Below are 23,136 nucleotides of genomic sequence, written 5' to 3' on the forward strand. Positions count from 1 at the left end.
GCCTTCCCGTCCCAACCTGACTCGGGGCCCCCTGCACTCCAGGAGACGTCTGGCCTCAGCACCACCTCACACCATGACCTGTGCTTTGTCAGCCAGGTCAGGACACTTCTCTGAGCCCAGACACCTTGGCGTGGGGAGTGGGCCCTCTGTAGGCCAGGCTACCCTCTCCAAGAAGCCGCTGGCCGGGGGACAGGCCCTCTGCATCCATGCCTCCCGACCCTGAGCTGCAGCAGCAGCCCCCGCGGCCGGGCCCGTACCTCGGTGCAGTTGCTAGAGTACTCGTGGGGGCTGACCACCTTGAGCTGGTAGAGCATCTTGCACACGATGATGATGCAGGTCCACACAGTGGACAGGCAGGAGGCCATGGGCCGGAAGCGCGGGTAGGGCAGGGCGAAGGCCCACAGCACCACCAGCAGGAGGTTCATCACCGACACCTGCGGGTGGCAGGCACACGGGCAGTGGTGGGTGGAGCAGCACCCCCTGCCCAGGCCCCGCGATCCGCAGCCACCCGCAGGTCCTGGGCTCCATGGAGGCCAGCAAGGGTGTCCGAGTGACCCCACTGCAGACAGCGAAGGTGCGTCCCACTCTCACCTCCTTCAGGGCCACCCAGACGGTGTACAGGGCCACCAGCTTGAAGACGTGCAGCTCCAGCAGGCGCCCCACGAACACCTGCGCGCAGGTGACGATGTCCGAGAAGCCGGCGGCCAGGTCCAGCAGCCGCTCGGCCACCAGGCCCCACTTGTTGGCTGTGGCTGTGGGGAAGGGGCCACGGTGAGGAGGGGCTGGGACGCCCGGGCCTCGGGCCATTCTGTCCCACGTACAGTCAAGGCTCCGCAGCTCACAGGGCTCCAGCACACGACCCGGAGGCTCAGCCCTCAGCACGCTGCACTCGCCTCTTGGGGCCACAGCCTGCCCCTCTGACTTACCTTCCAGGACCAATGTGGCCTGGGGGGGGCCAGCTGTGCTCAGCCCCTCGTCCCTGGGGGCCTCCTCCTCCTCCTGCTGTAGCAATGGGGTCCCACTCACCAGGTCCTGCCTAGAACAGAGCCCCAAAGTGTCATTTCCTACACACACTCCTGGGGTAGGCCCCAACCCACCCTCACCCTGCCCCTACCCCTGCTCTCCTGGAGCTGACAGAAGCCCTGCCTGTACCCCCTCTGCTCTGTGACCTGTGTTGTTTGTGCTGCAGCCCCTAGGCCGTGAGTGGGCCAGCCGACATTCCGCCCCTGTGACCCCCAGCGCCTGAGGCCCCTCAGCATTTGGAGTTGGGCGCCGAGGCCTTCCCTCCTCTCCAGGTCCCCCCTCCAAATTCCTCCAGCCCCCTCCCCCTCCCAGACAAGGCCCTTTTCTGTGCTAGGTCAGGGGCGACACCCTGCAGACCCCCAGGCCCCCATGAGCCGAGCCTGGAGCCTGTGACCCTCGGGGGTGGCAGCGGCGGCAGGCAGCAGGCGGAGGGCGCACCTGTGGGCCGGGCGCGGGCGGTGGACACGCTCCAGGTCAGTGAGCTGCATGAAGGGCTGGTGGAAGTAGTGCAGCTGCAGGATGCAGGCGAGCAGGAAGAAGCCGGGGATGAGGATGCTGGAGAAGAGCTCGGACACGCTGAACTGCTCCAGGCCCAGGTCCCCCAGCCTGGCGCGAGGGGGCGGCTGTCAGCACCGGCCCGGCCCAGCCCCGGGGCTCCCATGGCGCTGGACCCTGAGAAGGTGAGCGGGCCCCCCACCCGACTCACTGCTCGTCAGTGAAGCCCGTCAGGTTGCGCCAGTACATGGGGAAGTCCTGGAACTGGAAGGTGTAGACGGCGATGAGCACCAGCATGGTGTAGGCCACCACCAGCCACCAGAACACCTTGAGCAGCTTCCGCCACAGGCTGTAGTAGACCTGTCCAGAGAGGGCGCAGTGAGGCCCAGCCCGCGCGAGGGCCCCGCACCCGCCGCGCCCGCAGGTACCTGGAAGAGGGTGAGGCAGAGCAGGAAGAGGAACATGTAGACGATCTTGTAGACGACGAGGCGGCCGGCGAAGCTGACCACGATGAACATGCCCGCACACACGTAGATCCAGTATTTGGCGTAGATGCCCGTGACCAGCTTGCCCAGGCTCCGGAGCAGCGTCTGTGTCCGCGTGGGCTCTGTGGGACAAGCCGGCGGGGAGGGGACTGTGGCTTTGGGGTCAGGCAGGAGGGGGCTATCCCCTGACTGCCCCGCCTGCTCACCTGTGTCTGCCACGGTCACCTCCGTCAGCGCAGTGGGCGCCCTCGCCCTCTTCAGCAGCTTCTCCTTGACGAACTGGCGCAGCAGGAGCCAGAAGGTCAGGGTGCACAGCAACTGGGGCGGGGGGCGGGGGGCAGGGTCACCAAGGGCCGGGTGGCCCGGCACCCCTCCCAGAGCCAGGGTCCAGCCCAAGAAGGCGTGAGCCCCAGGGACGGACCCTCAGTAGCCCCCACCCAGCACTGTCCCCCTGACACCGTTCCCCTCCCGGCACCGCCTCCCATCAGGGCCGTCCCCCCAGCACCATCCTCCTAAGGGGGCAAACTCACTCTCATATATACACACACGCACAATCCACACATAAATGCACATGTTCTCACACACAGGCTCCCAGGTTCATACCTGCACACAGATGACCAGGCTCACACATTTCACACACACAAGTTCACGTGTTTGCACACACACTCATGCACATGGGCTCACACATCTCACACAGTAAGATATAACCCACTGGTCCCCCAAACACATGACAGGAAGTAGCACAGACACCCAGGTACAATGACACTCTGGCATACACCTGTCTGATGGAGGGACACGGTGAGGGCACAAAGGTTCATTGAGACCCGGAGCAGCAGGCAACACTAATGCAGCCCGGGTCAGGGACACAGGGACTGTGCCTCCAACAATGCGAGGTCATCACTCATTCACTCAACAAACACCTGGGCCCTGCCCTCCCTGAGCTCCCACTCCCCTATGGAACTGAACAGACTGCCCTGTCACACGTCCTCCTGCCGAAACCCAAGGCACCGCGTCCACCCACAGCGCCCGGGCGGGGCGGGGGACTCACCATGGCGCCCAGGTCCAGGCAGGGGTAGCGGGTGTGCTCCAGCCCCAGCTGGCGCAGGCTGACGGGGCCCAGGGTGGTGGGCAGCTCGGGGCGCAGGTCCATGGCCCACACGTAGCGCAGGCCACACAGCACGAGCCCATAGAGCAGGATGAAGGGCGAACAGAGCGTGGCCAGCTGGTGGCGGCTGCGCACAGTCCAGATGAGGCAGGCCCAGAGCAGCAGCACGAAGGTCAGCCAGCTGTGGTAGGTGATGCTCCACACCTGGCAGCGGGGCGGTGGGCAGGGCTGCAGGGTGCGCACCCAGGCCCTGACCCTCCCACAGGTGGAGCAGTGGTGGGGCCGCGGGGAGGCGCTCAGACACACCCTGTCGGCCCAGAGTGCCACAGCATAGGACACACATGCACACACACTCACACACACGTTCACTTGCGCACTCACCACGTGTGCTCTCACACACGCATGCATGCTCTCTCACGCGCCCGCCCACCGGCTCCATGTGCGTACACATGCGGCCCAGTGGGTCACAGCTCCATCCATTTCTGATGACGAGGCTGCCATCTGCCTTCCAGGTGTCACATGAGAACCCGCGGGAAGGGCCGGGGCTGCTGCTCTTACCATCATGGCGATGAGGGCGCACACGTAGCTCTGGTCCATGATGAGGTGGCCCAGGCCATGCAGTGGAGACGCCTCTCTGTGCTCAGCCAGCCTGGGGTGCACTAAGGGGTGGGGGTGGGGGTCACCCAGGGAGTCAGGCCACCAGCTGGGAAAGCTCCAACATCATAGGCCAGAGCCCCTCACCCACACCTGACTTTGCCCTAAGATGTGGACAGGTTGCTGGAGCGGGGCCCTGGAGCAGGGGCCCAGCGAGGAGGAGGGAGCCGCAGACGGCAGACATCTCCCAGTGGGCACAGGGACAGAAAGCATCCACAGAGGGCTGGGCTTCTGTCTGACTCAGTTGTCAATGTGTCTGTGACCCTGAGCCAGTCCCTGCCCCTCCCGGCACTTCGTTTCCCAGACTCTGACCCCCTTCCAGCTCGTGGGCATGTAGGTCCCTAGGGTGCCAGCTCTCAAGGACAGCAATTTCAGCTCCTGCTTCATGCAGGGACAGTTCAAAAAATAGAAATGAAGGCTTAGGGCAAAGAGAAAAAGCACCAGAAAATACGCCTCCTTGTGGGGCTCCGCCAATGCCAAGCTCCGGGGCCAGCACCCGCCTGGACAACAGCTGGCCACCCTGGGCCGCGGGGCCAGCCCAAGGCGGAGCTGTCAAGTTCTTTGCGGACCTGGGGCAGGTGGGGAGGGGGTGGGAGACCTGGAGCCTCCCCTCCCCCAGGGTCTCAGGGGCTGGGCAGCAGCATGGCCCCCCGCCTGGCCCTGGGCAGCCAGATGGGTGCAGCTAGAGGCCAACAAGGCGAGACCACCTGGTGACCACCAGGGGGCAGCACCGGTGTGCCCATGGCAGGAGGCGTGCCTGGGTGGCTAAGGGCGCGCCGTACTCACGGGGGCGCTGCTGGACGGGGCTGTGGCTGGTCAGGTCGTGCACGATGCAGTTGTCGGCCTCCGAGTCAGGCCCCGTGGGCATGGGCTCCATGCACTGCAGAAGCGACCCCAGAGCCGGTCAGCCGAGCCCGCAGGCAGATGGGCTTCGGCCCCACTGCTCAGCCCAGACTCCTCACCTGGACAGCCCCCTCCTCCTTGGAGGCCACAGCCCGGGTCTGGCCCTGGGGCCACTGGTCCACCTCGGTCAGCTCCACCTCCCGCTCCTCGTCGGCCCCAGCCGCCTCCTTCCTCTGCAGAGTCCAGAGGCGAGAGCTCAGCTCCCCACTCCGTGCATGATCGTGGCCTGAAGGGGGCGGCTGGGCAGCGCAGGTGCGCTGGCCCCGAGCACTCACCTCGTCTGCGGGCTGGTGTGTGCGGAGCTTCAGGAGCGAGGTCACCGTGTAGCAGAGAAGCAGCAGGATGCCAGGGCTCACGTAGACAGGCCAGTCATGGCTGGTGTTGAGGACCAGCACATGGGGACTGGAGCAGTTGGTGGGGGACACGAAGTCCTTGAGACCAAACACCCTGCCCAGAGACGGCACATCACCGACTGCCAGCCTCAGAGGCAACGGGGCCAGGCGAGCAGGGCCAGGGCGAGGGGAAGGAGGGGGCCTGTGCAGGCGAGCTCTTACCTGGCCCAGATGCTGGTAGGTGGGAGCATGGCCTGGGCAAAGGGAGTCTGGTAGCAGTAGAGGCAGATGAGATGACCGGTGCCAAAGCAGCCCACCATGACGCAGATTGCACTGAAGCCCAAGGGGCTGATGGGAAAGTGGCAGGCCCACCAGGTGCAGATGGCCAGGAAGACCAGGAAGTAGACGCTGGAGAAGGCCGAGGGGTGGGCAATGCCTGCAGGGCCAGGCAGAGGCAGGCAAGGTCATGCCAGGCAGGGCCGTGTGACGGCCGTCTCATTAGTCAGTGGGGAGCTCCAGCAGGCTGCCAAGACCCCTCCTAGTGTGACAGCCAGTGTGGGGTCCCCGCTCCCCACTGCAGTGGTACCTGCCAGTGCCAGCAGCACTATGGCCAGGGTCCGCCCAGCGGCCACCAGCAGCCAGTGGGCCGTGATCCGGAACCGGGCAGCCAGCCGAGACCTCTGCTTGGGGGCCAGTGCAGGGGCTTCCCAAAGTCCTGCCGGAGAGCCTGTGTCCACTTCCCTCTCATCATCGTCCTGCCAAGGTCACGGGGGGGCAGGGGTCAGGTGTATGGCACTCAGGACACTAGGAGGCACTGGGGCCACACCGGCACCACGCTGTCCGCTGCCCCTCTGAGGGCCATGGGACTGCCAGCCCGAGTGTGGACCCGCACCACCCTCCGTGCCCGGAGGTCTACCCACCACCTTCCTGCTGCCTCACTCAAGTTCACAGCCCTGAGGCCTTCCTGGAGGCGGCCCACCTCGGCCCCAAGACAGGCTCCTGCCAAGCCTTGGCACTCATGATGACTGACCTGTGCAGGCCGACCTTGGATTATTCCAGAACTCCTCGAGTGCCTGTTATCTCCCCATCTGGACCAGGGAGCCCCCGAGCACAGGGAAGGCCCCACAGATTCTTGCACGTGTCCCCAAAGCCCCTGGACCCAGGAGGGGATTTTTAAGAAAAGGAAGGAGAGCAGCACACGCACTTTACAGTTTACAGAGCACTTTACACAGAGCCCTGCACATAGTCCCAGGTGCTGATGCAGCACTTTCTTTATAAGTAAGACACAGGCTCAGAGGGCACCCCAAATGACACAGCTGGACAGTGGTGGCGCCCATCTGCTCCCTGCTCCCTTTCTGCTGCCCGTGGGGCCTCTGGAGAGTGAGGGGTGGGCACCAAGGGACACAGCAGGTGCAGGATATCCTGGTGCCCCACCAGCTCTTCCGGACGCGCAGTGCCTGGAGGCTGCCCTCTGGAGGGACGAGGAAACGGACGGCCCCTCCAGGCCTCACCTGCTGTGGGGTGGGGTGGGGCACGGGATCCACCAGGGTCTGTGTCCCTGCCCAGCCTCAAGGTTCCCCAGAACAGAGCTGTTTCCTGGACGTCGGGCGGAGCCAGGGGAGGCAAAGAGAACCCGGACTCTGCGTCAGGCGCCCCGCGTCCCCATCTGTAAAATGGGTGCTGTACATGTGCCCTTCCCAGCAGCTGAGGGGCACTTGGCGTCCGAGCAGAGAGCACAGGCTCTGGAGCCAGGAGACCTGGCCGAAGCCCAGCTCCAAGTCTCCCATCTGTGCAGCCTCGGGCAAGTCACCTAACCCCTCTGTTTCCCGCCTGTCAGTGTGGGTGAGACCAGGCAGGAGAGACGAGCCAGACACAGGTCCTGCCCTCACCAAGCTGGGGGGTCTGGAGGCCCCAGGGAGGCCGGTGAGCTGTGCGTGGAAGGAGGGGAGGGGTAGACCAGGGGAACAGGGCCCAGGGTAGGAAGGACTGACAGTGGAGCAGGAGCCCTTGAGGTCAGGGTGCCTCTGTCAGACGCTGACTGTGAGGGCTGGGGGCCCGGCCGCCTGGGACAGGGAGACGGCCGGAGGGCGCGGCAGCCAGGCCTGGCTCCCCCGCCCACAGCTGGTCCTGGCCCTGGCCCTGGGAAAGTTTCTGGGAAGGCCCATGAAAAATGAGCGTTTCTGGGAGTGGGAGGGACAGAAGCAGCTGCAGGCTGGACGCACAGGTGCTTGGGGCCGCCTGCGGCAGCCAGGCGGGCCAGGCCTGGCTCCGGCCCGACTCGGCACGTCCCACAGGCCCACAGGCTCAGCAGAAGTTTCCACATGTCTCCGCACCTCCCACCACAGCCCGTCTGCCCCCTCAGGGCATGTGCATGCGTGTGAAGTCAGGACGTGTGCGCGTACGTGGGTCATGTGCAACTGTGTGCACGTGTGGTCCTGCTGGGCAGTGTCGTACATGCAGAGGGCATTTGGGTTGCTCCTGGCTCTGGTCTCTAAAAGTGGGCACCTGGGAAGGGTGCCCCTACCTCCTCGCTCAGCGTCTATACAGCCATCTGGGGTTGGCAGGACACGCAGGCCCCTATCTGCCACCGAGGACGCTCGAGTGATGGGGGCCTGTCCCAGTGCCCTATAGACCAGAGTCCAGCCTCCACGTGCCGCCAGGGCAGCATGTGCTCTGAGGGGCGATGGCAGCGCGGAGTGGGGCTGAGCCCGCCCACCCCAGGTTGGGGGATGAGTCCAGCCTTTCCCGGCAGAGCCGTTCTGGGAAGGCCCAGCTCCACTAACGAGGAAGCCAGAGGCAGCCCTGGCCCACGAACCCGCTGGCGCCCACACACCACCGTGGGGCTGGAGAAGGGCCGACCGAGCTGGGAGGCCCAGGGAAGGGGTGTCCCGAGGGCAGCCAGAAGGGCAGTCCTAGCCCTGGCTTCCCCCACAACTGCCCAGAGAAGCCCCTCGACCTCCAGGCTGCGTTCCCACTTTGAAATGGGGCATCAGTCTTGCCCTGCAGGTTGAGGACGTGGAAGGGCGGGACAGGGGCCACATGAGCTGCAGGCAGAGTCGCCCCTGACCTGCTGTGTGGCCCTGGGAAGCCCCTCCCCTCTCTGGGCTCTCTGGAGGTCAAGGCCCTAGTTCCCAGCAAGCATCAGTTGGACAAGTAAACGCTGGGACTTGGTGGTGGGGGGGTGGGCCTGTGGCTGCCAGGGCCTCCCCAGAGGAAGCTCTTGTGCCGGGATCCCTGGATGGAGCCCGAGGCCAGGTGTGGGGGGCCAGGCTGGGCTGGCAAGCGCAGCCTCAGTGCAGGGCAGAGGACACTGAGCCTTCGACCACAGAGGACATCGAGGGCCCAGTGCTCAGCCCCACCCGAAGAAGACCCCTGGATGGTCCCTCCAAGGACAGTCTGACTTAGGGCCTCGCTGGGCTCTGAGCCTACATGGCCCCGCCCTGCCCGCAGCCCCACCGATGATGCCCCTGCTGTGGGTGTGGCTGCTCAGCATCTGTCCATCTGTCCACCAGTCCCGGGGTGCTCCCTGACGGCCGGCACAGACAGCCCTCTGACGCTGCTGGTTCCCTACTGCCCTGTGGCCACCAGGAGTCTCCTCCAGGAAGGGTCTGAGGGCGCAGATGCTGGCTGGGGCTCCCTGCACGTGTCTGCCCGAGAAGGAGCCCTGCCAGGCCCAGGTCTTAGAGGGGCACGCCACACTGCTGCCCCCCCAGGGGGACGACACCTCTCTCCCTGGTGTGTCATCTCTTCACAGTGAGCACATACCAACTCTCACAACTAAAGAGTCCATGTTTGTACTAAACGAACATAAAATCGTCCTCAGACGGCTGGACACAGCCCTAGAGAGCCCTCCCTCCGACACGCGGTCCGGCCCGCCCGCAGCCCTCACCAGCTCCCGGGTGTGCTGGCGCCGCTGGGAGTCCCGTGTGAGGCGCCCGCAGAGGCCGAGGCACACGGAGGAGACCACCAGGATGCCCAGGTCAGGGGCCACCAGCCGGACGGTGTTGGGGATGTCCTTCAGGTCCAACCTGTGAAGGGCAGGGAGAGCCTGCGGGTTGGCCCAGGAGGGTAGGTGCCGGGGGAGCGGGGTGTGGGGGACCCTGGGTGCTGGAGGCTCCAGCCGCAGGCCCAGGAAATCCCAGAGGGATGCTGGCGGGGCTCTTACCTCGTGACACCTATGTGTCGGGAGAGGGTCTCCCAGGGGCTGCCTGCAGAGGAAGGCACAGGACCTGGGTCAGGTGGTGAGCACTGAGCAACCTGCTCCTTGTCGCCAGGAGGCCCTCAGGGGCCAGAGTCACAGAACCCCTGGTCTCCAGGGCACCCGTGACTGGTCTCAGGGATGTCGCAAAATGCTGTCTTTACCAGTAGGGAGACTGAGGCCCAAGCTGGTGGACTGAGGGCCCACCTGTTCCGCCTGGCAGACCAGGGATTCACGGCCCAGCTGGGCAGTGTGTGGCCACGGCAGGGCCGATAGGGCTCTGGGAGCCGTCAGCCGTGGCCGGCACTCCTTGGGGGCTGCCAGGACCCGTGCACCCTCGAGGCACCTGACGTCTCAGTTTCTGAACCAGGAGGGACAGAGTCATCACAGCATAAAAAGAGAAGTCGGTGCGGACCCTGCCCACGCCCATGGCTGAGCGCTGTGCTGGGGGAGCCGCGCCAGGCAGGGCCCAGGGGTGGGACACCCCAGCCAGGCAGGGGGATTGGAGCCCAGGCTCCCTCATCTGAGGAGCAGGTGCTGATGTCAGTGGAGCTGGGAGGGCTGCATGCCAGCTAGAGATACTGTCCAAGGGGTGAAAGGGCGCAGGGTGGGGGTGGGCAGGGCTCCGAGGGCAGCTGGCGCCACCCAGCCGAGTCTCTAAGCCCCAGTAGCGCGCACCAGAGGAAGATGCTGACAGGGAGGAGCCTGCTGACAGGATCCAGCCCCGTGAGCCGGATCCTGGGTTCTGGGATCAGCACAGTGCAGTGCTCGGCCCAGCCCCACAGCGGCCGTTACCAGGGCGCTTAACTGGGCCAGCTGGACACAAATCACAGAAAGGTACTCAGGGGAGGCCCATATCAGGCAAGGCCTGGTGAGGCAGGGCAAGCTGACCTCCCCGAGGACACTGACACTGAGGCCCCACAGGGCTGGAGTGGCTCCCTCTCTCCCCTCCACCCTCCCCAGGCCCTCCAGTTAGCTCCCCCAGGCACCCCCTTCCCGATCCTTGCTGACTCACAGCTCGGCCCCAGAAGCTGGTCCAGGTGGGGCACGGTGTACAGACATATCTGGAAGGCAAAGTGGGCTGCCAGGAAGAGGAGGCTGAAGACCAGCAGGGCTCGGAGGAGGCGGCCAGTGTGACCTGTGGGCAGAGCAGGCGTGGGTGAGGCCAGCACGCGGCCGGGCCTGAACGGAGACAGGGAAGGGCTCGACCCACGGAGGCCACTCAGCCCGGCTCTCAGCTCTGAGCCAGGCCACGACCACCTGGCGCAGGACACACACTGAGCACGGACACGGGGTCCCAGGGGGCCATCAGCAGCTGACTCCATGCCATGCTCGCTCTTACCCACCCCGCCAACACTGTCCCACTGACCCTCGTGGCCCTCGATTATAGACGAGGACACAGGAACAGATGGGAAGCCACTGGCCCACATCACACAGCAGGAAATGTGCAGAGCACAGCACACCCAGGCTGCCCACCGCCTGGGTCCTCCCCTCCCTGGGGCGGTGGGGCAGTGGGGGCAGGAGCCGGCAAAGAGAGGGATGGCCCCCGGGCTCGGGGAGCCCCCTGCAGGGCTGTGCACGTATCCAGCAAACTTGTCACTGCGCAGTGTGGACTGAAACAGGCACCGGCATGGGCGGGTGGAGGGGGCAGGGCTGGGATCTCGGCTCTCAGAGGAAGTGGGGCGAGCCTTGCCGTCCTGGTGGGGTGTCGTAGGGCTAAATGCTCCCAGCGTGTGCGCGGTATGGGTCACTGCAGAAACAGCGGCTGCCCACATGCCAGCGCCTGCTGTGCCAGGTGGGGCTAGGAGCCTCCCAGGCCTTATTCACCCATCCCGGGGGGCCCCAAACCCTGCGGGAGGCCCACCCCACGCGGGAGAAGCTGAGTCTGAGAGCCGGGCCCAGGAGCCCGAGTGCAGGCCAGGGTGGGTGGCCCCAGACAAGTGCCTGTTCCGCACATCGCAGAACCCACTCCCCGGGAAGCAGGACTCGGCCCACCCAGCAGGGAGGTCTTGGCTGCAGGGAGAGGGCTGGGCGGCCATGGCCTGTGCTCAGCATGGACTCTGGAGCCCTGGGGTCACCTCTGCTCTGTGAGTGGGTGGGCAGCTCGCATCGTGCAGGGGCCCTGGACCAGAGGCCTCCGCTAGGGTTCTGCCTCCCGCACTCTGAGCCCTGGATCCTGGGTCTAGGATGTGGGCTGCAGACGCCTCCTCCTCCTCTGACCCAGGGCCTTTCAGCAAGGGCCCCCGGGTCCTCACCCCTGCTGGCCAGCTGACTGGTCGCCAAGAACTTGCAGAGCAGCCCGGGCACCTCTCTCAACTTCCCAGAGCTCGGGGACAGGCAAGGTCACCATCAGCCAGGACCTTCTTTCTCCTGCCCTGAGGCCGGCGAGCTCAGGGCCCATGTCCATTTTGTTCACGATCTTGCAGCATAATTGCTGTTTGTTAAACAGACTCAGAATTGGCCTGTGTCCCCTTCCCCAGGTCAGCCTAGCAGATGACACTCTTGGAGTGACACGTGAGTGTCCACAGTGAAGACCGAGTCCTTCCGCAGTCGCCTGCTGGCTCATCTGACTTTACCAAGGGAAGCCGGGATCAGAGAGGGTGAGGGACTCCCTGGGCAGCCCAGCGAGACTCCCAGACAGGATGTGGACAGCTCCTCTGCCTCACTCATTTCTAGGTCCCTCCCGGCCCTGACATTCTGACCCTTCAGTTATGGCCTCTGACCCGCAGTGGGCGAGCGAGAGGGAGAGCAGGGTGGGGCCTGTGGGAGAAAGCGCTGGCGGGAAGGAGGAATGGAAACTGAACAGGAACAACTGGGCCTCGGCCCGGCTGGGCCCCTCTGCTCAGAGCCCCAGGCCAGAGCGAGAGGCCACAGGCCTCCTCACAGGAGGACAGAGCTGGGCTGCCAGTGGGCGGCCGTGCAGGGCTCCCAGGGCACAGAACCTTCCAGGGGCCGCCTGCTCCGCCTCCCCACCCGGAGCCCACTGGAGCCACAGGGCCAGGAAGGAAGAGCACCCCCGTGCCCGGCTCACCCGTGGGGCTCCCCTCCTGCAGCTGTGGGAAGTCTCAGGGGAAGATGCGGCAGGAGGGCACCCGGCCCCACTCTGTGGACTCACCCGCTCCTGAGCCACAGAGACCTGAGGGCAGCCTTGGCCGTGCTACCAGGACCGAAGCCTCGAGCGCCAGGCTGATGGGCTCCTCATCCACTCGAGAGCCCACAGGCCAGGGAGGGAAGGCCCAGGCCCAAGGCCCCTCGGCAAGAGGGATGCCCCGACCACCTGGCCCCTGCCCGACCACCTTCCCGTCCAGCACTTCTTGGACATCTGTCCAGCAGGCATGTCAGAGTTACCCCTGCCCCTGCCGCCCCCTCTCCTTCTTGCTTCACTTCTCGGCTGGCCACACAGTGTCCTGGACCATGAGCCAGCGCAAGGCCAGAGGGGCCAGAGCCCTGGGCCTGCAGTGTTGGCACTCCCTGCCCGGCCAGGCCTGGAGCAGCAAGGGAGCAGAAGAGGCCGGGAGGCTCCACCAGGCACCGCTGGGACGGGAACCCCATGCTGACCTGTGGGGCAGACAGAGGCCGAGGCAGGCGCCCCAACCTGGCCTTCTCCTCCAGAGGCGGCTGTGGACCCCCTTTACTTGCCAGCACCCCAAACGTCTGCCTCTAACAGCCCGCACACTCCTGGAGCCCCGAGCTCCTGACGCCTCCTTGGGGTCTGGTGGCATCTCAAACTCCTGCACTGCTGAGCCCCGGCCCCCCTCACCCCATCAGCACCTCTGCCTCGCCTCCTGCCAGTCTGACCCCCAGGGAGGGCGTCTGGCCGGACCCCAGTCCAGGGGAGACCCTGCCCGGCACTCGGCACGTGCTTGTCCCAGCTGTGCTGCTCTCCCGCCATCGCCCCCGAGCCCAGCCTCAGGCTGGGAGAGCAGCCAGCGCCCTGGGAGTCACAGGGTTGGTGGACAGCAGGGATGGGCGAGCCCAAAGGGAGCTCTGGCTTTGGGTGGGCAGGGGGTCAGGAGGTGAGGGGCCCCTGCACATGCCCAGGAGGTACAAAGGGTGTGGTGGGGCTCACGGGAGTGCTGCAACAGGTCCCCGTGGACGCCGAGGTCCGGCCTTGAGTGCGGGACGGAGCCATCCGCAGGCAGGGGAGGAGCGGCTCCAGGTGGGCGTGGGCTCTGGACCCCACACCACAGTTGCAGGAAGGTGCTGCCTGCCTCTCTCCTTGGGACCGAGGGTCACTCACTCCTCCACATGGGGCCTGCATAACGCAGGGAGCATCATGGAAGGACAAAGACCTGTTGTGGGGCAGGAGGGAGTCCACGGGGAATGGCCTGTCCTTGTCCCTGCTCCCTGCCCCATCCTCTGTCCATGGTGGGGAGGGTGGGCCCAGAAATCACCCATCCTACGGAGCAGGGCTCCCCCGCAGGGCGTCAGCTCGGGCAGGACTCCACAGGGAGATGGGAAGTGGGGCTGGGAGGCTGTGGATCCCAGGGCAAGGAAGTGGGGGGGCCAAACGGGGTGCACGAAGAGCAGCTGTCTGATCTGTCTGACCCTGAGTGGGAGCCCTGGGTCTAAGCCCCCAGAACTGGCCTGATGGGGCTGCTCAGTCTGCAAAGGCTCCAGGGCGTCCCCTGCCCTCGGCAGTGGTCCTGACTCCCGCTGCCACCAGTGGTGGCTCACAGACCACCGGCCCGCCGCCCTCCGGGCTTCCCTGCTGCCCCTTCAGTGTCCTCCCCCCTCCCCCTGCTGACCCGCCATCCACAAAGGCCTGGCGCACAGAACCCTCTTCTGGGGCTGGTGCAGCGCCCACGCCAGGGCAGAGCTCCTGTGCCGTGAGGAGCCCCCCACCCAAGACAAGCTGAGCAAGGGCCGAGGCTGGTGCGTGGGGTGCCTGTGGGGGTCCCTCGGAGTGGCACACAGGGTGCTCCAGTATGTGCTCTGAGAAACCGAGGGAAGGGGCACCCTCCAGATGTCCGAGGCCCCATCAGACGGAGGGTGGTCCACAGGCGGGGGCAGAAGAGGGATGGGCCAGGGGGTGAATCCAGTCTGAGCCATGAGGCCCTGGGGGCTCCGCTCTGCTGAGACTGGGTGGGGGCATCATCTGCTCATAGGTCTGAGACCCCCGGATGCCGGCGTCTGGGCAAGGGCGATGGGATTACTCACAGGGGCCTCTGGTCCCTTCATCCCACCAATGTTAGGCTCCTCACCCTCTGAGAAGCAAACCAGACTGGCCCTTGGCCAACACACCCCACCTGAATCAAAGGCGAGCTAAGGCCTGAGGGGCAGGGCCGCCTGGGGTGTTTTGCTCTAAGGCAGGGACGGGGCCTCCTCGGGTCCCTAAATGTTAAGCAGGTCACCAGGAGCTGTCCCCAGGGTCTACTGCAGCTTCTGTTGCACCTCCACCCTGCCCTGCCCTTCTTGGGGCACATGGGTCCCCGCCCGCCACCCCAGCCCCCATGCCTGGCCCACCCCCAGAGCCGGGCACGATGACGAAGGAAGGAGCCAGAACCATCCTGAAGAAACACTGAGAGGACACTCCCACCTTCTCTCCTCCCTGCACAGGGAGCCCCCTTCCCGGCTCCCGAGGTCAAGCGGACACCCACGCAGGGATGGGGCCAGGGGTCAGAGCCCACAGGGGCCCAGGCAGCGTCAAACCTTCCACCAGGGGCAGACGCCCAGGCCCGGCCGCTGCACAGCTCACAGCCCTCGGCCAGGCGCTCAGGCACGGGCAGGCCTCACATTTTCCTCTCTCCCGCCCGGAAAAACCCAGCAGTCCCCCTGTCCTTGAAGGGCCTCTGAGTCCAGACCGATAGACAGATGGACATCAGGCAGGGAGGTCTTCCCAGTGCCCCTCCCCTGTTGCCCAACCCTCCCGACTCCGGCCTCCTGCCCTGGCCAGGAGCTGCGCGTCCTCACGGCTGACTAGAGGAGAGTGTTCCCAATTGCCTACAGGGCATGAAATATTTAAGGGACAGGCCGAGGGCCTGGGAACAGACAGAACTGGCTCCACAGAGTGAAGAGGAAGGCATGATGCAGGCTGCCCAGCAGGCCCTCCTCAGTGGGGAGGTGGACCCGGATGGCTTGAGTTGGGAATCAGCCGACAGCTGCCCCAGCCGGCCTGGGAGGGGTGTGGCCTCAGGTCCCCAGCAGCTTCCAGCAAGGCGCCTGTGCGGAGGCCCTTCCCCAAAGGCTTTATCCTCTCTGCACCCTGACTTCTACCCTCACTCCAAGACCAGCGCCCTCTGCAAGCGCCTGGAGCAAGGAGGGGGACAGACGACGCGGTTAGAGCCAGATGTGACACTCCAGGGAGGGGGTGACCTGTCACCCTGTGGGAGGCAGAACATTGACCCCCCAGGGATGTCCACACCCCAATCCCGGAAGCCTGTGGATATGTTTTCTTACACAGCAAAGGAGGATCAAGGTCGCCAATCAGCTGACCTTAAAAGGGGAGCTGATCCCGGATCCCAGGGGGCCCCACGTCATCACAGGGTCCTCACACTGGGAGGGGGTGGGAGGGTCACAGAGTGACAGGGGTGACACATGACCAGCCATTGCCAGCCTGGACGAGGGAGAGACGGGCAAGGAGCCAAGAAGCCGGAGAAGACGAGGAAACAGATTCTCGCCTGGGGCCTCTGGGAGGCACCAGCCCCGTGACACCTGATTTTAGCCGAGAGATGGTACTGGTTCCGCCCCTGACTGTGAGAGGCACACGTATGCCATTTAAGCCACTCGGTGCAGGGACTGGTCCAGCAGCCACAGGACACTCCAGAGGCCCCAAAGCAGCCAGTGTGCTGCACCCAGCACCCCCCGGGGACGGGGTCCTGTCACCCTTCACGATTCTCGTCCAAACCCTGGCCCTGCTTTGTCGCCCATCCCTGCCGGGCCTTGGGGCCCACACCACCGACAACTTGCTTCCTGGAGATCCCCTCTAAGGCCTGGGCACCTCTCCTCATGCTCCAACACCTAAGGGCCCTTCCCACCCACAGGCATGCATGCAGCCTTGGGAACACGGCCCTGAGTACTTGCTCTCACTGAAGAGATGGGACAAAAATGGACACTGAAGTACCCAGAGGGTGGGTGGGAGGGGCCCCAGGATGGAGGGGTTGGGCCCCTGCCACCGTCTGTCCCCACGTCATCTGGCTGCAGGAGAGGGAGCAGGGTGCCCATGTGGCCCTGTCCCCCTCCAACAGGTGACAGCTCTCAGCTCCCAGCCCCTATTGGATGGCTGTGCCATGGTCGTCACTGTCTAGACCCTCCTGTGGCACAGCCCCTTGATGGGCCTTCCCACTTCTGTCTGTCTTGTGGGCACAGAAGTCTGAGACAGCGCCCGCCCTCCAGGAGCTCAGAACCTAGGAGACATGTGTGCCCAGCTACCCAACCTACGAGGTGGTCGGAGCTAAACTGAGGCCCCTTGGAACGCCAAGAGAGCCAAGATGGGGCTGGCCCTGTGGCCGAGTAGTTAAGTTCACGCACTCTGCTGCAGGCGGCCCAGTGTGTCGTTGGTTCGAATCCTGGGCGCGGACATGGCACTGCTCATCAAACCACGCTGAAGCACTGTCCCACATGCCACAACTAGAAGGACCCACAACGAAGAACATACAACTATGTACCAGGGGGCTTTGGGGAGAAAAAATAAAATCTAAAAAAAAAAAGAGAGCCAAGATGGAGCCTGACTCTGCGAGGGCAGGGAGAGCTGACGTGGTGGCTGGGCAGAGGGGCTGTGTGGACGGTGCTGGGGGCTGGGTGGGGGATGAGAGAGGGAGCCAGTGGGAGGACGGCCAGCCCACAGCACTGGGCCTGAGCCTCCTGTTGGGGGGACGCCCAGGGATGGAGGAGTCCATCTGACCACCCCCACTACCTTTAGCATGCTCCCTGAAACACAGGTCAGAAAAGAGATTCTGAAACTAGCCGGAGGTCTATGACAAGAAACGAGGTGCTCGTCCTTTACCCACGGCTGTTAAACCGCAGAGAAAGTCCGTTGCTGCCCAGGGCTTCGGCCCGAGGCCCAAGACCCCCCTGCTCCCAGGTGCCTGGGCTGGGTCCACCTGGACAAAGACCCCGAGACATGCCCCCCAGCCCTTACCTTGGAGGCTGTGCCGGGAGGGGCCCGGGAGCCAGGGCAGCAGCAGCAGGAACAGCAGGTAGACCAGCGAGAGCGCGTTGCAGCGGAACAGGCAGGCTGCGGGGAGGAGACAGGTTACCACGGCCGCATAGCAGGGCCAGCCAGCCCCACACCCGTCCCCAAAACCTCCCCCAGCATCGTCCCCACATCACCCTGCACATCTCCCCAGAACCTCCCCCAGCATCACCCCCCACGTCACCCCGCACATCTCCCCAAAACCTCCTCCAGCATCGACCCCCACCCCACCCACCACATCTCCCCAGAACCTCCCCCAGCATCGTCCCCACATCACCCTGCACATCTCCCCAGAACCTCCCCCAGCATCACCCCCCACGTCACCCCAACATCTCCCCAGAACCTCCCCCAGCATCTCCCCCACGTCACCCTGCACATCTCCCCAGAACCTCCCCCGGCATCTCCCCAGAACAGCACCCCCTACATCTCCCCAGAACCTCCCCCAGCATCTCCCCAGAACAGCACCCCCCACACATCTCCCCTGAGCCTTGCCCCCAGAACATCGCTGCCTGGGCTGGGCTGGTTGTCCCTGTGAGGCTGCCCGCCTCCCTGCAGGTGTGAGTGACCGCTTAGCATATGACACATCCGTCTCTCAGCACACACTGTCACACCATCACACTGCCACACTGTGTCCTCCTACAACTGGTTCTGCTCCCCAAATTCCGTTTGGGGGTTGTTCCACATGGACCCAAGTGGCACAGGTCACATGTGTCCCAGGCACACATGACAATGTGGTGTCCACCCTCCTGTGGACAGATACCAAGGTCATGACTGATTTTCATAACTTGCTTTTTCTCCTTTTTAAAGTTTTTTGTTTTCAACCAAGATACAGCACAACTGACTTTGGGATCCAGCTCCCCAAGCCTTCAGTCACATACAGCCATGAGGATGCCCACGTGCGCCCAGCAGCAGCCCCATCCTGGCACCCGCCACTCACCCGGCCCCCACGGCCATGCTCCCCAGAGCATCCGCACGTGGTATCGCACATGGCCTCAGCCCGGCTCCTGACCTGCCTTTGCGAGTGGCCCATGTCTCAGTGGCTTGTTCCCGCCTCTCCTCCTATCAGCTCAAACACAGTCTTCCCACCGGGGGCCCTTTCTGAGCCTGGCCCACTTGACGCTGTCTCGACAACGCACATCAGGGTGGCTGGGGACCTGGCCTGCTGTGTGCTGGCGGAGCCTGTGTCCCAGAATTGAGGGTCGTCAGGAGATGGCGTAGGAAATGCTCTGTGTCCTGATGTGGGTCTCATCACCAGGGAACTGGGGGCCCACCCAGACTTTCCTGGGCTACCCGAGGGGGCTGGGCCAGCAGAGGCACGACATGCTGCCACGGGGGCCAGCACACGTGGCACTGCTGGTGAGCCCCAGGGCTGCAGCCACCTCTGCCTGCCCCGCTCCTCAGTCGCTGCTGCTGGTGAGCAGGCCCAGGTTGACCCCAGCCCCGTCCACCCAAGGCCCGAGAGGACCAAGCAGACCACTGCAGGCACCAGTGCCACCAGGAATCTGTCCCCTCCTGGACAAGCCAGCCTCACAGCCCAGACATCTGTGACCGAGCAAGGGGACCCGATTCCTCTTCTTCCCACCTAGAGGCACGGAAAAAGCCTGCCCTGGACACAGTCCCTGAGAGAGGGGCCCAGGATCCCACCCACGCTTCCTGCCCCCCAGACTCCTGAGACCCCCAGAAGCAAGTCACCAGCCTGGCAGTGACTGAGACCTCCACCCAGCAGCGACCTGGACAGCCAGGGCCGAAACCCGCTGACCTGAACTTGGCCACGGACTTGGCTACACAGACCATCGCCCCTGGGGGCCAGCAGAGCCAGGCGGGGTGCGCTGCAGTAAGCCCTTTGGGAGCATGTCTGGGAAGGATGCCAGCAGATCGCGACTGTCCGGAAGAGGCATTTGCACCCCGCCCGGGGTCCCCTCGGGGCATGGCCTTAGCGCCTAGCTGCCCGGATCACAATGACCTTCCCGGGGTCTTCTGGAGATAAGGACATGTGAATGGCGCTGAGGGAGCTGCTGCCGGTCACTAGCTGGTGACGATGGCACCCTCTTCTGTGCTAGAAGGAAGCATCGGTCTTGGGGCCCCTGTGGTGCAGACAGGCCTTAGCTGGACACCCTCAACGGTCATCCCAGAGGCCGGGACAGAGCAGGGGCTCCTCCCTCACAGAACTCAGACTACTGAGACCCCGCGGCCCGCTGCCAACACTCGACCCCACACCCAGGCCCAGGAACACTGGCAGTGCCAGGGGCGGTCCACACCTCCTCCTCACATCTTCAGGACGCAGGACGGCTTCTGGAGGGGGCCCAGGCTGGCTCGCCCATCCCCCTTCTCCATCTCCACCTCCCTCCGAGCCTCTGGCCCAAATAGGGGCTCAGGCGCTGCAGAGGCGAGAGGAGATGGTGGCTAGAGGAGCCAGCACTCCTCGACAGAGCCATCCGCCGGCCACGCAGCAAGTCCAACTCTCAGCCGGACCTCATAGCCTGTGTGGTCAGCTCGCCCTCCAGGTCTGTTTCCACATCCATACAAGGGGCTTAACACCACCTGCCTGAAGGGGTGTCAGGAGGGTTAAACTGAATCACGGGTGTGAGGTGCTGAGTGCAGGGCTGGGATGCAGGGCTTCAGTCCCTTCCAACACCTGACCAAGCTCCTCTCAACCCAGCCATGAGGAAACCTGAGAACCACGTGGTCAGCATGGTGGGCCCCAAATAGACTCATCGCAGACGGTCCGAACTCCTGACCTGCTGCCTTCCTTTCTGGACACACAGCACCCCTCTCGCTCCCCTAGGAGTTGTCCCTAACGTCAGGACGCCTCCTCCTTCCATTACGCATGCCAGCTATAGTGATCAGCTCAACTCTTTAAATCTAAAGTTTTTCAACAATTATACATTTTCATAAAAAAAAAAAAAAATCAATCTGATCTGGCCCAAGAGGAAGGAGGGAAATGCGTCTCAGGCAAAGGCTTCTCAAGTTCCTTCTTGTTTCCAGTGTCGCACTTTTCAGCCTACTGGGTTTTGCCTCTCTCCCCACCACAGCGCCAGACCCAGCATTGTCCCCAGAGAGGGCAGCACCCACCCTGTTGTACCAGCCTGGTGAGATCTTCTCTAGCCAGGTGTTCATCCATCCATCCATCCATCCACCCACCCATCCATCCATCTATCCATCCATCCATGCGTCCATCTATCCATCCATGCGTCCATCTATCCATCCATCCATCCATCCATCCATCTATCTATCCCTCCATCCATCTATCCATCCATCCATCTATCCATGCATGCATGCATCCATCCATGCATCCATCCATCCCATCTTCCAGTCATCCAGCCAGCCAGCCAGCCACCCACCCACCCACCCATCATCCATCCATCCAACCTTCCAGTCATTCACCCATTCATCCATCTGTCCAGGCACCCATCCCACCTACCCATCCAGTCTTTCATCCACCTGCGCACCCCCCACTGGAGGACCTCTCTCCTGAAGATCTGCTCTGAAGGCCCTGCCCTGAGGCACTCCTGTTCTGATCCGCCAGGGACACCAGACACTGAACAAGCACACGTGACCACGGATGGTCTCAAAAGCCTGTGACAGGGGCATCTAACGTGGCACAGGCACCAGGGAAGCTCCCAGAGGCGGAGCTTCCCAGGAAGAGGGATGCGGTGGCGCCTCCACATCTCCCACGGTCTCCCCCGGGCCTGCCAGCAGAGCCTGCGGCTGCGGCAAGAGGAGCACAGGGTCACTGTCTAACGGGGGCAGAGTTCCCGTTTGGGAAGATGAAAAGTTCTGCGGATGGACAGTGGTGACAGCTGCACGATACTGAGACCATACTTCATACCGCTGAACTGTATGCTTAAAAATGGTTAAGATGGTAAATTTTATATGTATTTTACCAAAATAAAAAACAAGCAGACAGCCCCTGAAATCAGTGAAGGATTTCAGAAACCAGAACCCGAGAGCAGGGGCCAGCCCAGGCCGGCACTGCGGCTGCCAGTGGAGCCACGAGGTGCGCGGGCGCAGGGCCTCCCGTCCTCTCCCCACCCCCAGGCTGAGCAGGAGGGAAAGAATCTCCAAGAAGCTCTGGCTGCCAAAAGCGGGAAATCAGAGACAGAGTCAGAGGGAGCGGGGTCAGAGGGGAGGGTGTGGGAGGCACTTGGGAACGGATGCACAGCAGCCCCAGCTCAGGGCACGGATGGCACCGCCCCCACCCTGGGAGGACCAACTGTGGACCACAGCACGCACAAGGCCTGCCTGAGAGTCCCTCATTCGTTCATTCATTCATTCATTTAACACACAGCTAACGCCCTGTGGAAGGCACTGTCTAGGCTTGGGGACACAGCGAACAGTTAGAGAAAGGCCAGGAGGTGAGCTCTCTGCCCACACAGACGAGCACGCTGAGCCTTCAGCTCTCCTGGGGGCCCCGGGATGCTTCCAGCATGGCCCGGCGCAGCTGTCCCACCAGAGCACCCGGCTCCCCCAGAGACAGGCTGAGATGGGCTGGCCCTGGCTGGTCTCCCTGACTCCATCTTCTGCTGTCAGCCCTGCCAGGAAGCTGGCACCGGGCAGGCGGGTGGTGCCCGGACAGCCCCAGATGCCAGCCCAGGGGACATGAGCTGGGAAAGCTGCACCCGCTGGCTCCCACCCCAGCAGGGCAGCCTGGGGGGCAGGATAAAGAAGGGGTTCAGGTTATGCCCCCAGTTCATTGTCCCTCCCCAGTGAGCAGGGACTGGGGGTGGGCGAGAGGCCGGCCAGCAGAGCAAGAGTGACCTCGGCCAGCACGGGAGCAGAAGAAAACTGGCCTAGATAGTGGACTCCTGGCCAACGCTCCACCCCGCCGTTGCTCAGATGAGGAAACAGGCTCTCAGAGGAGAAGGGCTTTCGTAGTGGTACAGCCAGGACTTAGGTCTTTCAAAACATCCCTGGTCTATGTGGCTTGTGGGGCTGCTGGTCTAAGTGCCATGAACGCGGTCTCACTATGACTGTGCCTGCTGAGGAGGCTCAGGGCATCAGAGCAGACTGCCTGGAGGAGGTGGCATAGCTTTTGGCTAAGACGTGGGCAAGGCTGGAGGAGGTTTCAATTAGCCTCAGGTTCCAGCAGAGAAAGAAGAAATCCAGCTGGGGAGGAGGTGGGCACCAAAGACTTTCCAAGAAAGGGGGACAGGGCCTGCCTCGGGGCAGCTCACCTCCCCAGCCCCATCAGGAGCTGCCAGTGGCAGGGCAGTGACCTCATGAGGGAAATATGCATCTTCCTGAGCCAGGAACAATAGGATGGGGGTGGCGCGGGGAGAAAGCGTGCTGGGCAGGAAAGGGCTCCCTGGCCGCCTGTCCCCCCGACCAGCACAGCTTAACCCTTCACAGACCCTTGCCCGAACCCTCACCCGAAGGTGCATTGGAGCCTAAAGGCCCTGGCCCACATCCAGCCGGCCAGATCTTTGTCCTGTAGAGGAGGAAATTGAGGCCCAGAGAGGGAGGGACCGACCCCTGGTCTCCACTGGTGCCAGGTCAGGAAGGGAAGGTGGGGAGAGGGACGGTCCATGCAGAGGGCCGGACACCATGGCCATGGCCACAGGGAGACGGTGTCTGCCAAGGGGACATCAGACACATGGGACCCTGTGTCAGCATGTGGTTCCTGGGACGTGTCCCTGAGGCTGGCCTCCAACTCAGGTGGGAGAAGAGCCACGAGGCTCTGGAACTCGCCGGGACCTTCCCTGGCCCGTCCTTCCTACAGGAGCTGGAGTGGGGGCGCCTGCTCCGAGCCTCGGTTTCCCCATTCGAAGAGTAGGGTGGACACGCAGCATGAGGGCTGTGGTGGTGAC

General features: G+C 64.0%; 1 protein-coding gene across 5 annotated transcripts in view; it reads right to left on the reverse strand.

Moving 5' to 3' along the window:
* The window catches only part of PIEZO1 (piezo type mechanosensitive ion channel component 1), a 65,819-nt gene that overhangs the window by 16,914 nt on the left and 25,769 nt on the right, over positions 1–23,136 (reverse strand). For 2 of the 5 annotated variants that reach the window (XM_023637488.2, XM_070263153.1), the window contains exons 2-19: positions 17,276–17,371; positions 10,211–10,333; positions 9,163–9,205; positions 8,887–9,025; positions 5,584–5,752; positions 5,220–5,433; positions 4,941–5,112; positions 4,725–4,838; positions 4,549–4,642; positions 3,667–3,767; positions 3,052–3,312; positions 2,210–2,321; positions 1,947–2,125; positions 1,730–1,878; positions 1,462–1,629; positions 927–1,036; positions 592–752; positions 258–434 (exon numbers count right to left, since the gene is read on the reverse strand). In XM_023637488.2, the coding sequence (XP_023493256.1) occupies positions 258–434; positions 592–752; positions 927–1,036; positions 1,462–1,629; positions 1,730–1,878; positions 1,947–2,125; positions 2,210–2,321; positions 3,052–3,312; positions 3,667–3,767; positions 4,549–4,642; positions 4,725–4,838; positions 4,941–5,112; positions 5,220–5,433; positions 5,584–5,752; positions 8,887–9,025; positions 9,163–9,205; positions 10,211–10,333; positions 17,276–17,371 (2,582 nt within the window). Of the gene's footprint in view, positions 1–257; positions 435–591; positions 753–926; positions 1,037–1,461; positions 1,630–1,729; positions 1,879–1,946; positions 2,153–2,209; positions 2,322–3,051; positions 3,313–3,666; positions 3,768–4,548; positions 4,643–4,724; positions 4,839–4,940; positions 5,113–5,219; positions 5,434–5,583; positions 5,753–8,886; positions 9,026–9,162; positions 9,206–10,210; positions 10,334–17,275; positions 17,372–23,136 lie in introns of all 5 variants that reach the window. The other 3 variants (XM_070263152.1, XM_023637486.2, XM_070263154.1) reach the window with 2 other exon arrangements.

Source organism: Equus caballus, chromosome 3, assembly GCF_041296265.1.
Source record: "Equus caballus isolate H_3958 breed thoroughbred chromosome 3, TB-T2T, whole genome shotgun sequence".
Classification (NCBI taxonomy): domain Eukaryota; kingdom Metazoa; phylum Chordata; class Mammalia; order Perissodactyla; family Equidae; genus Equus; species Equus caballus.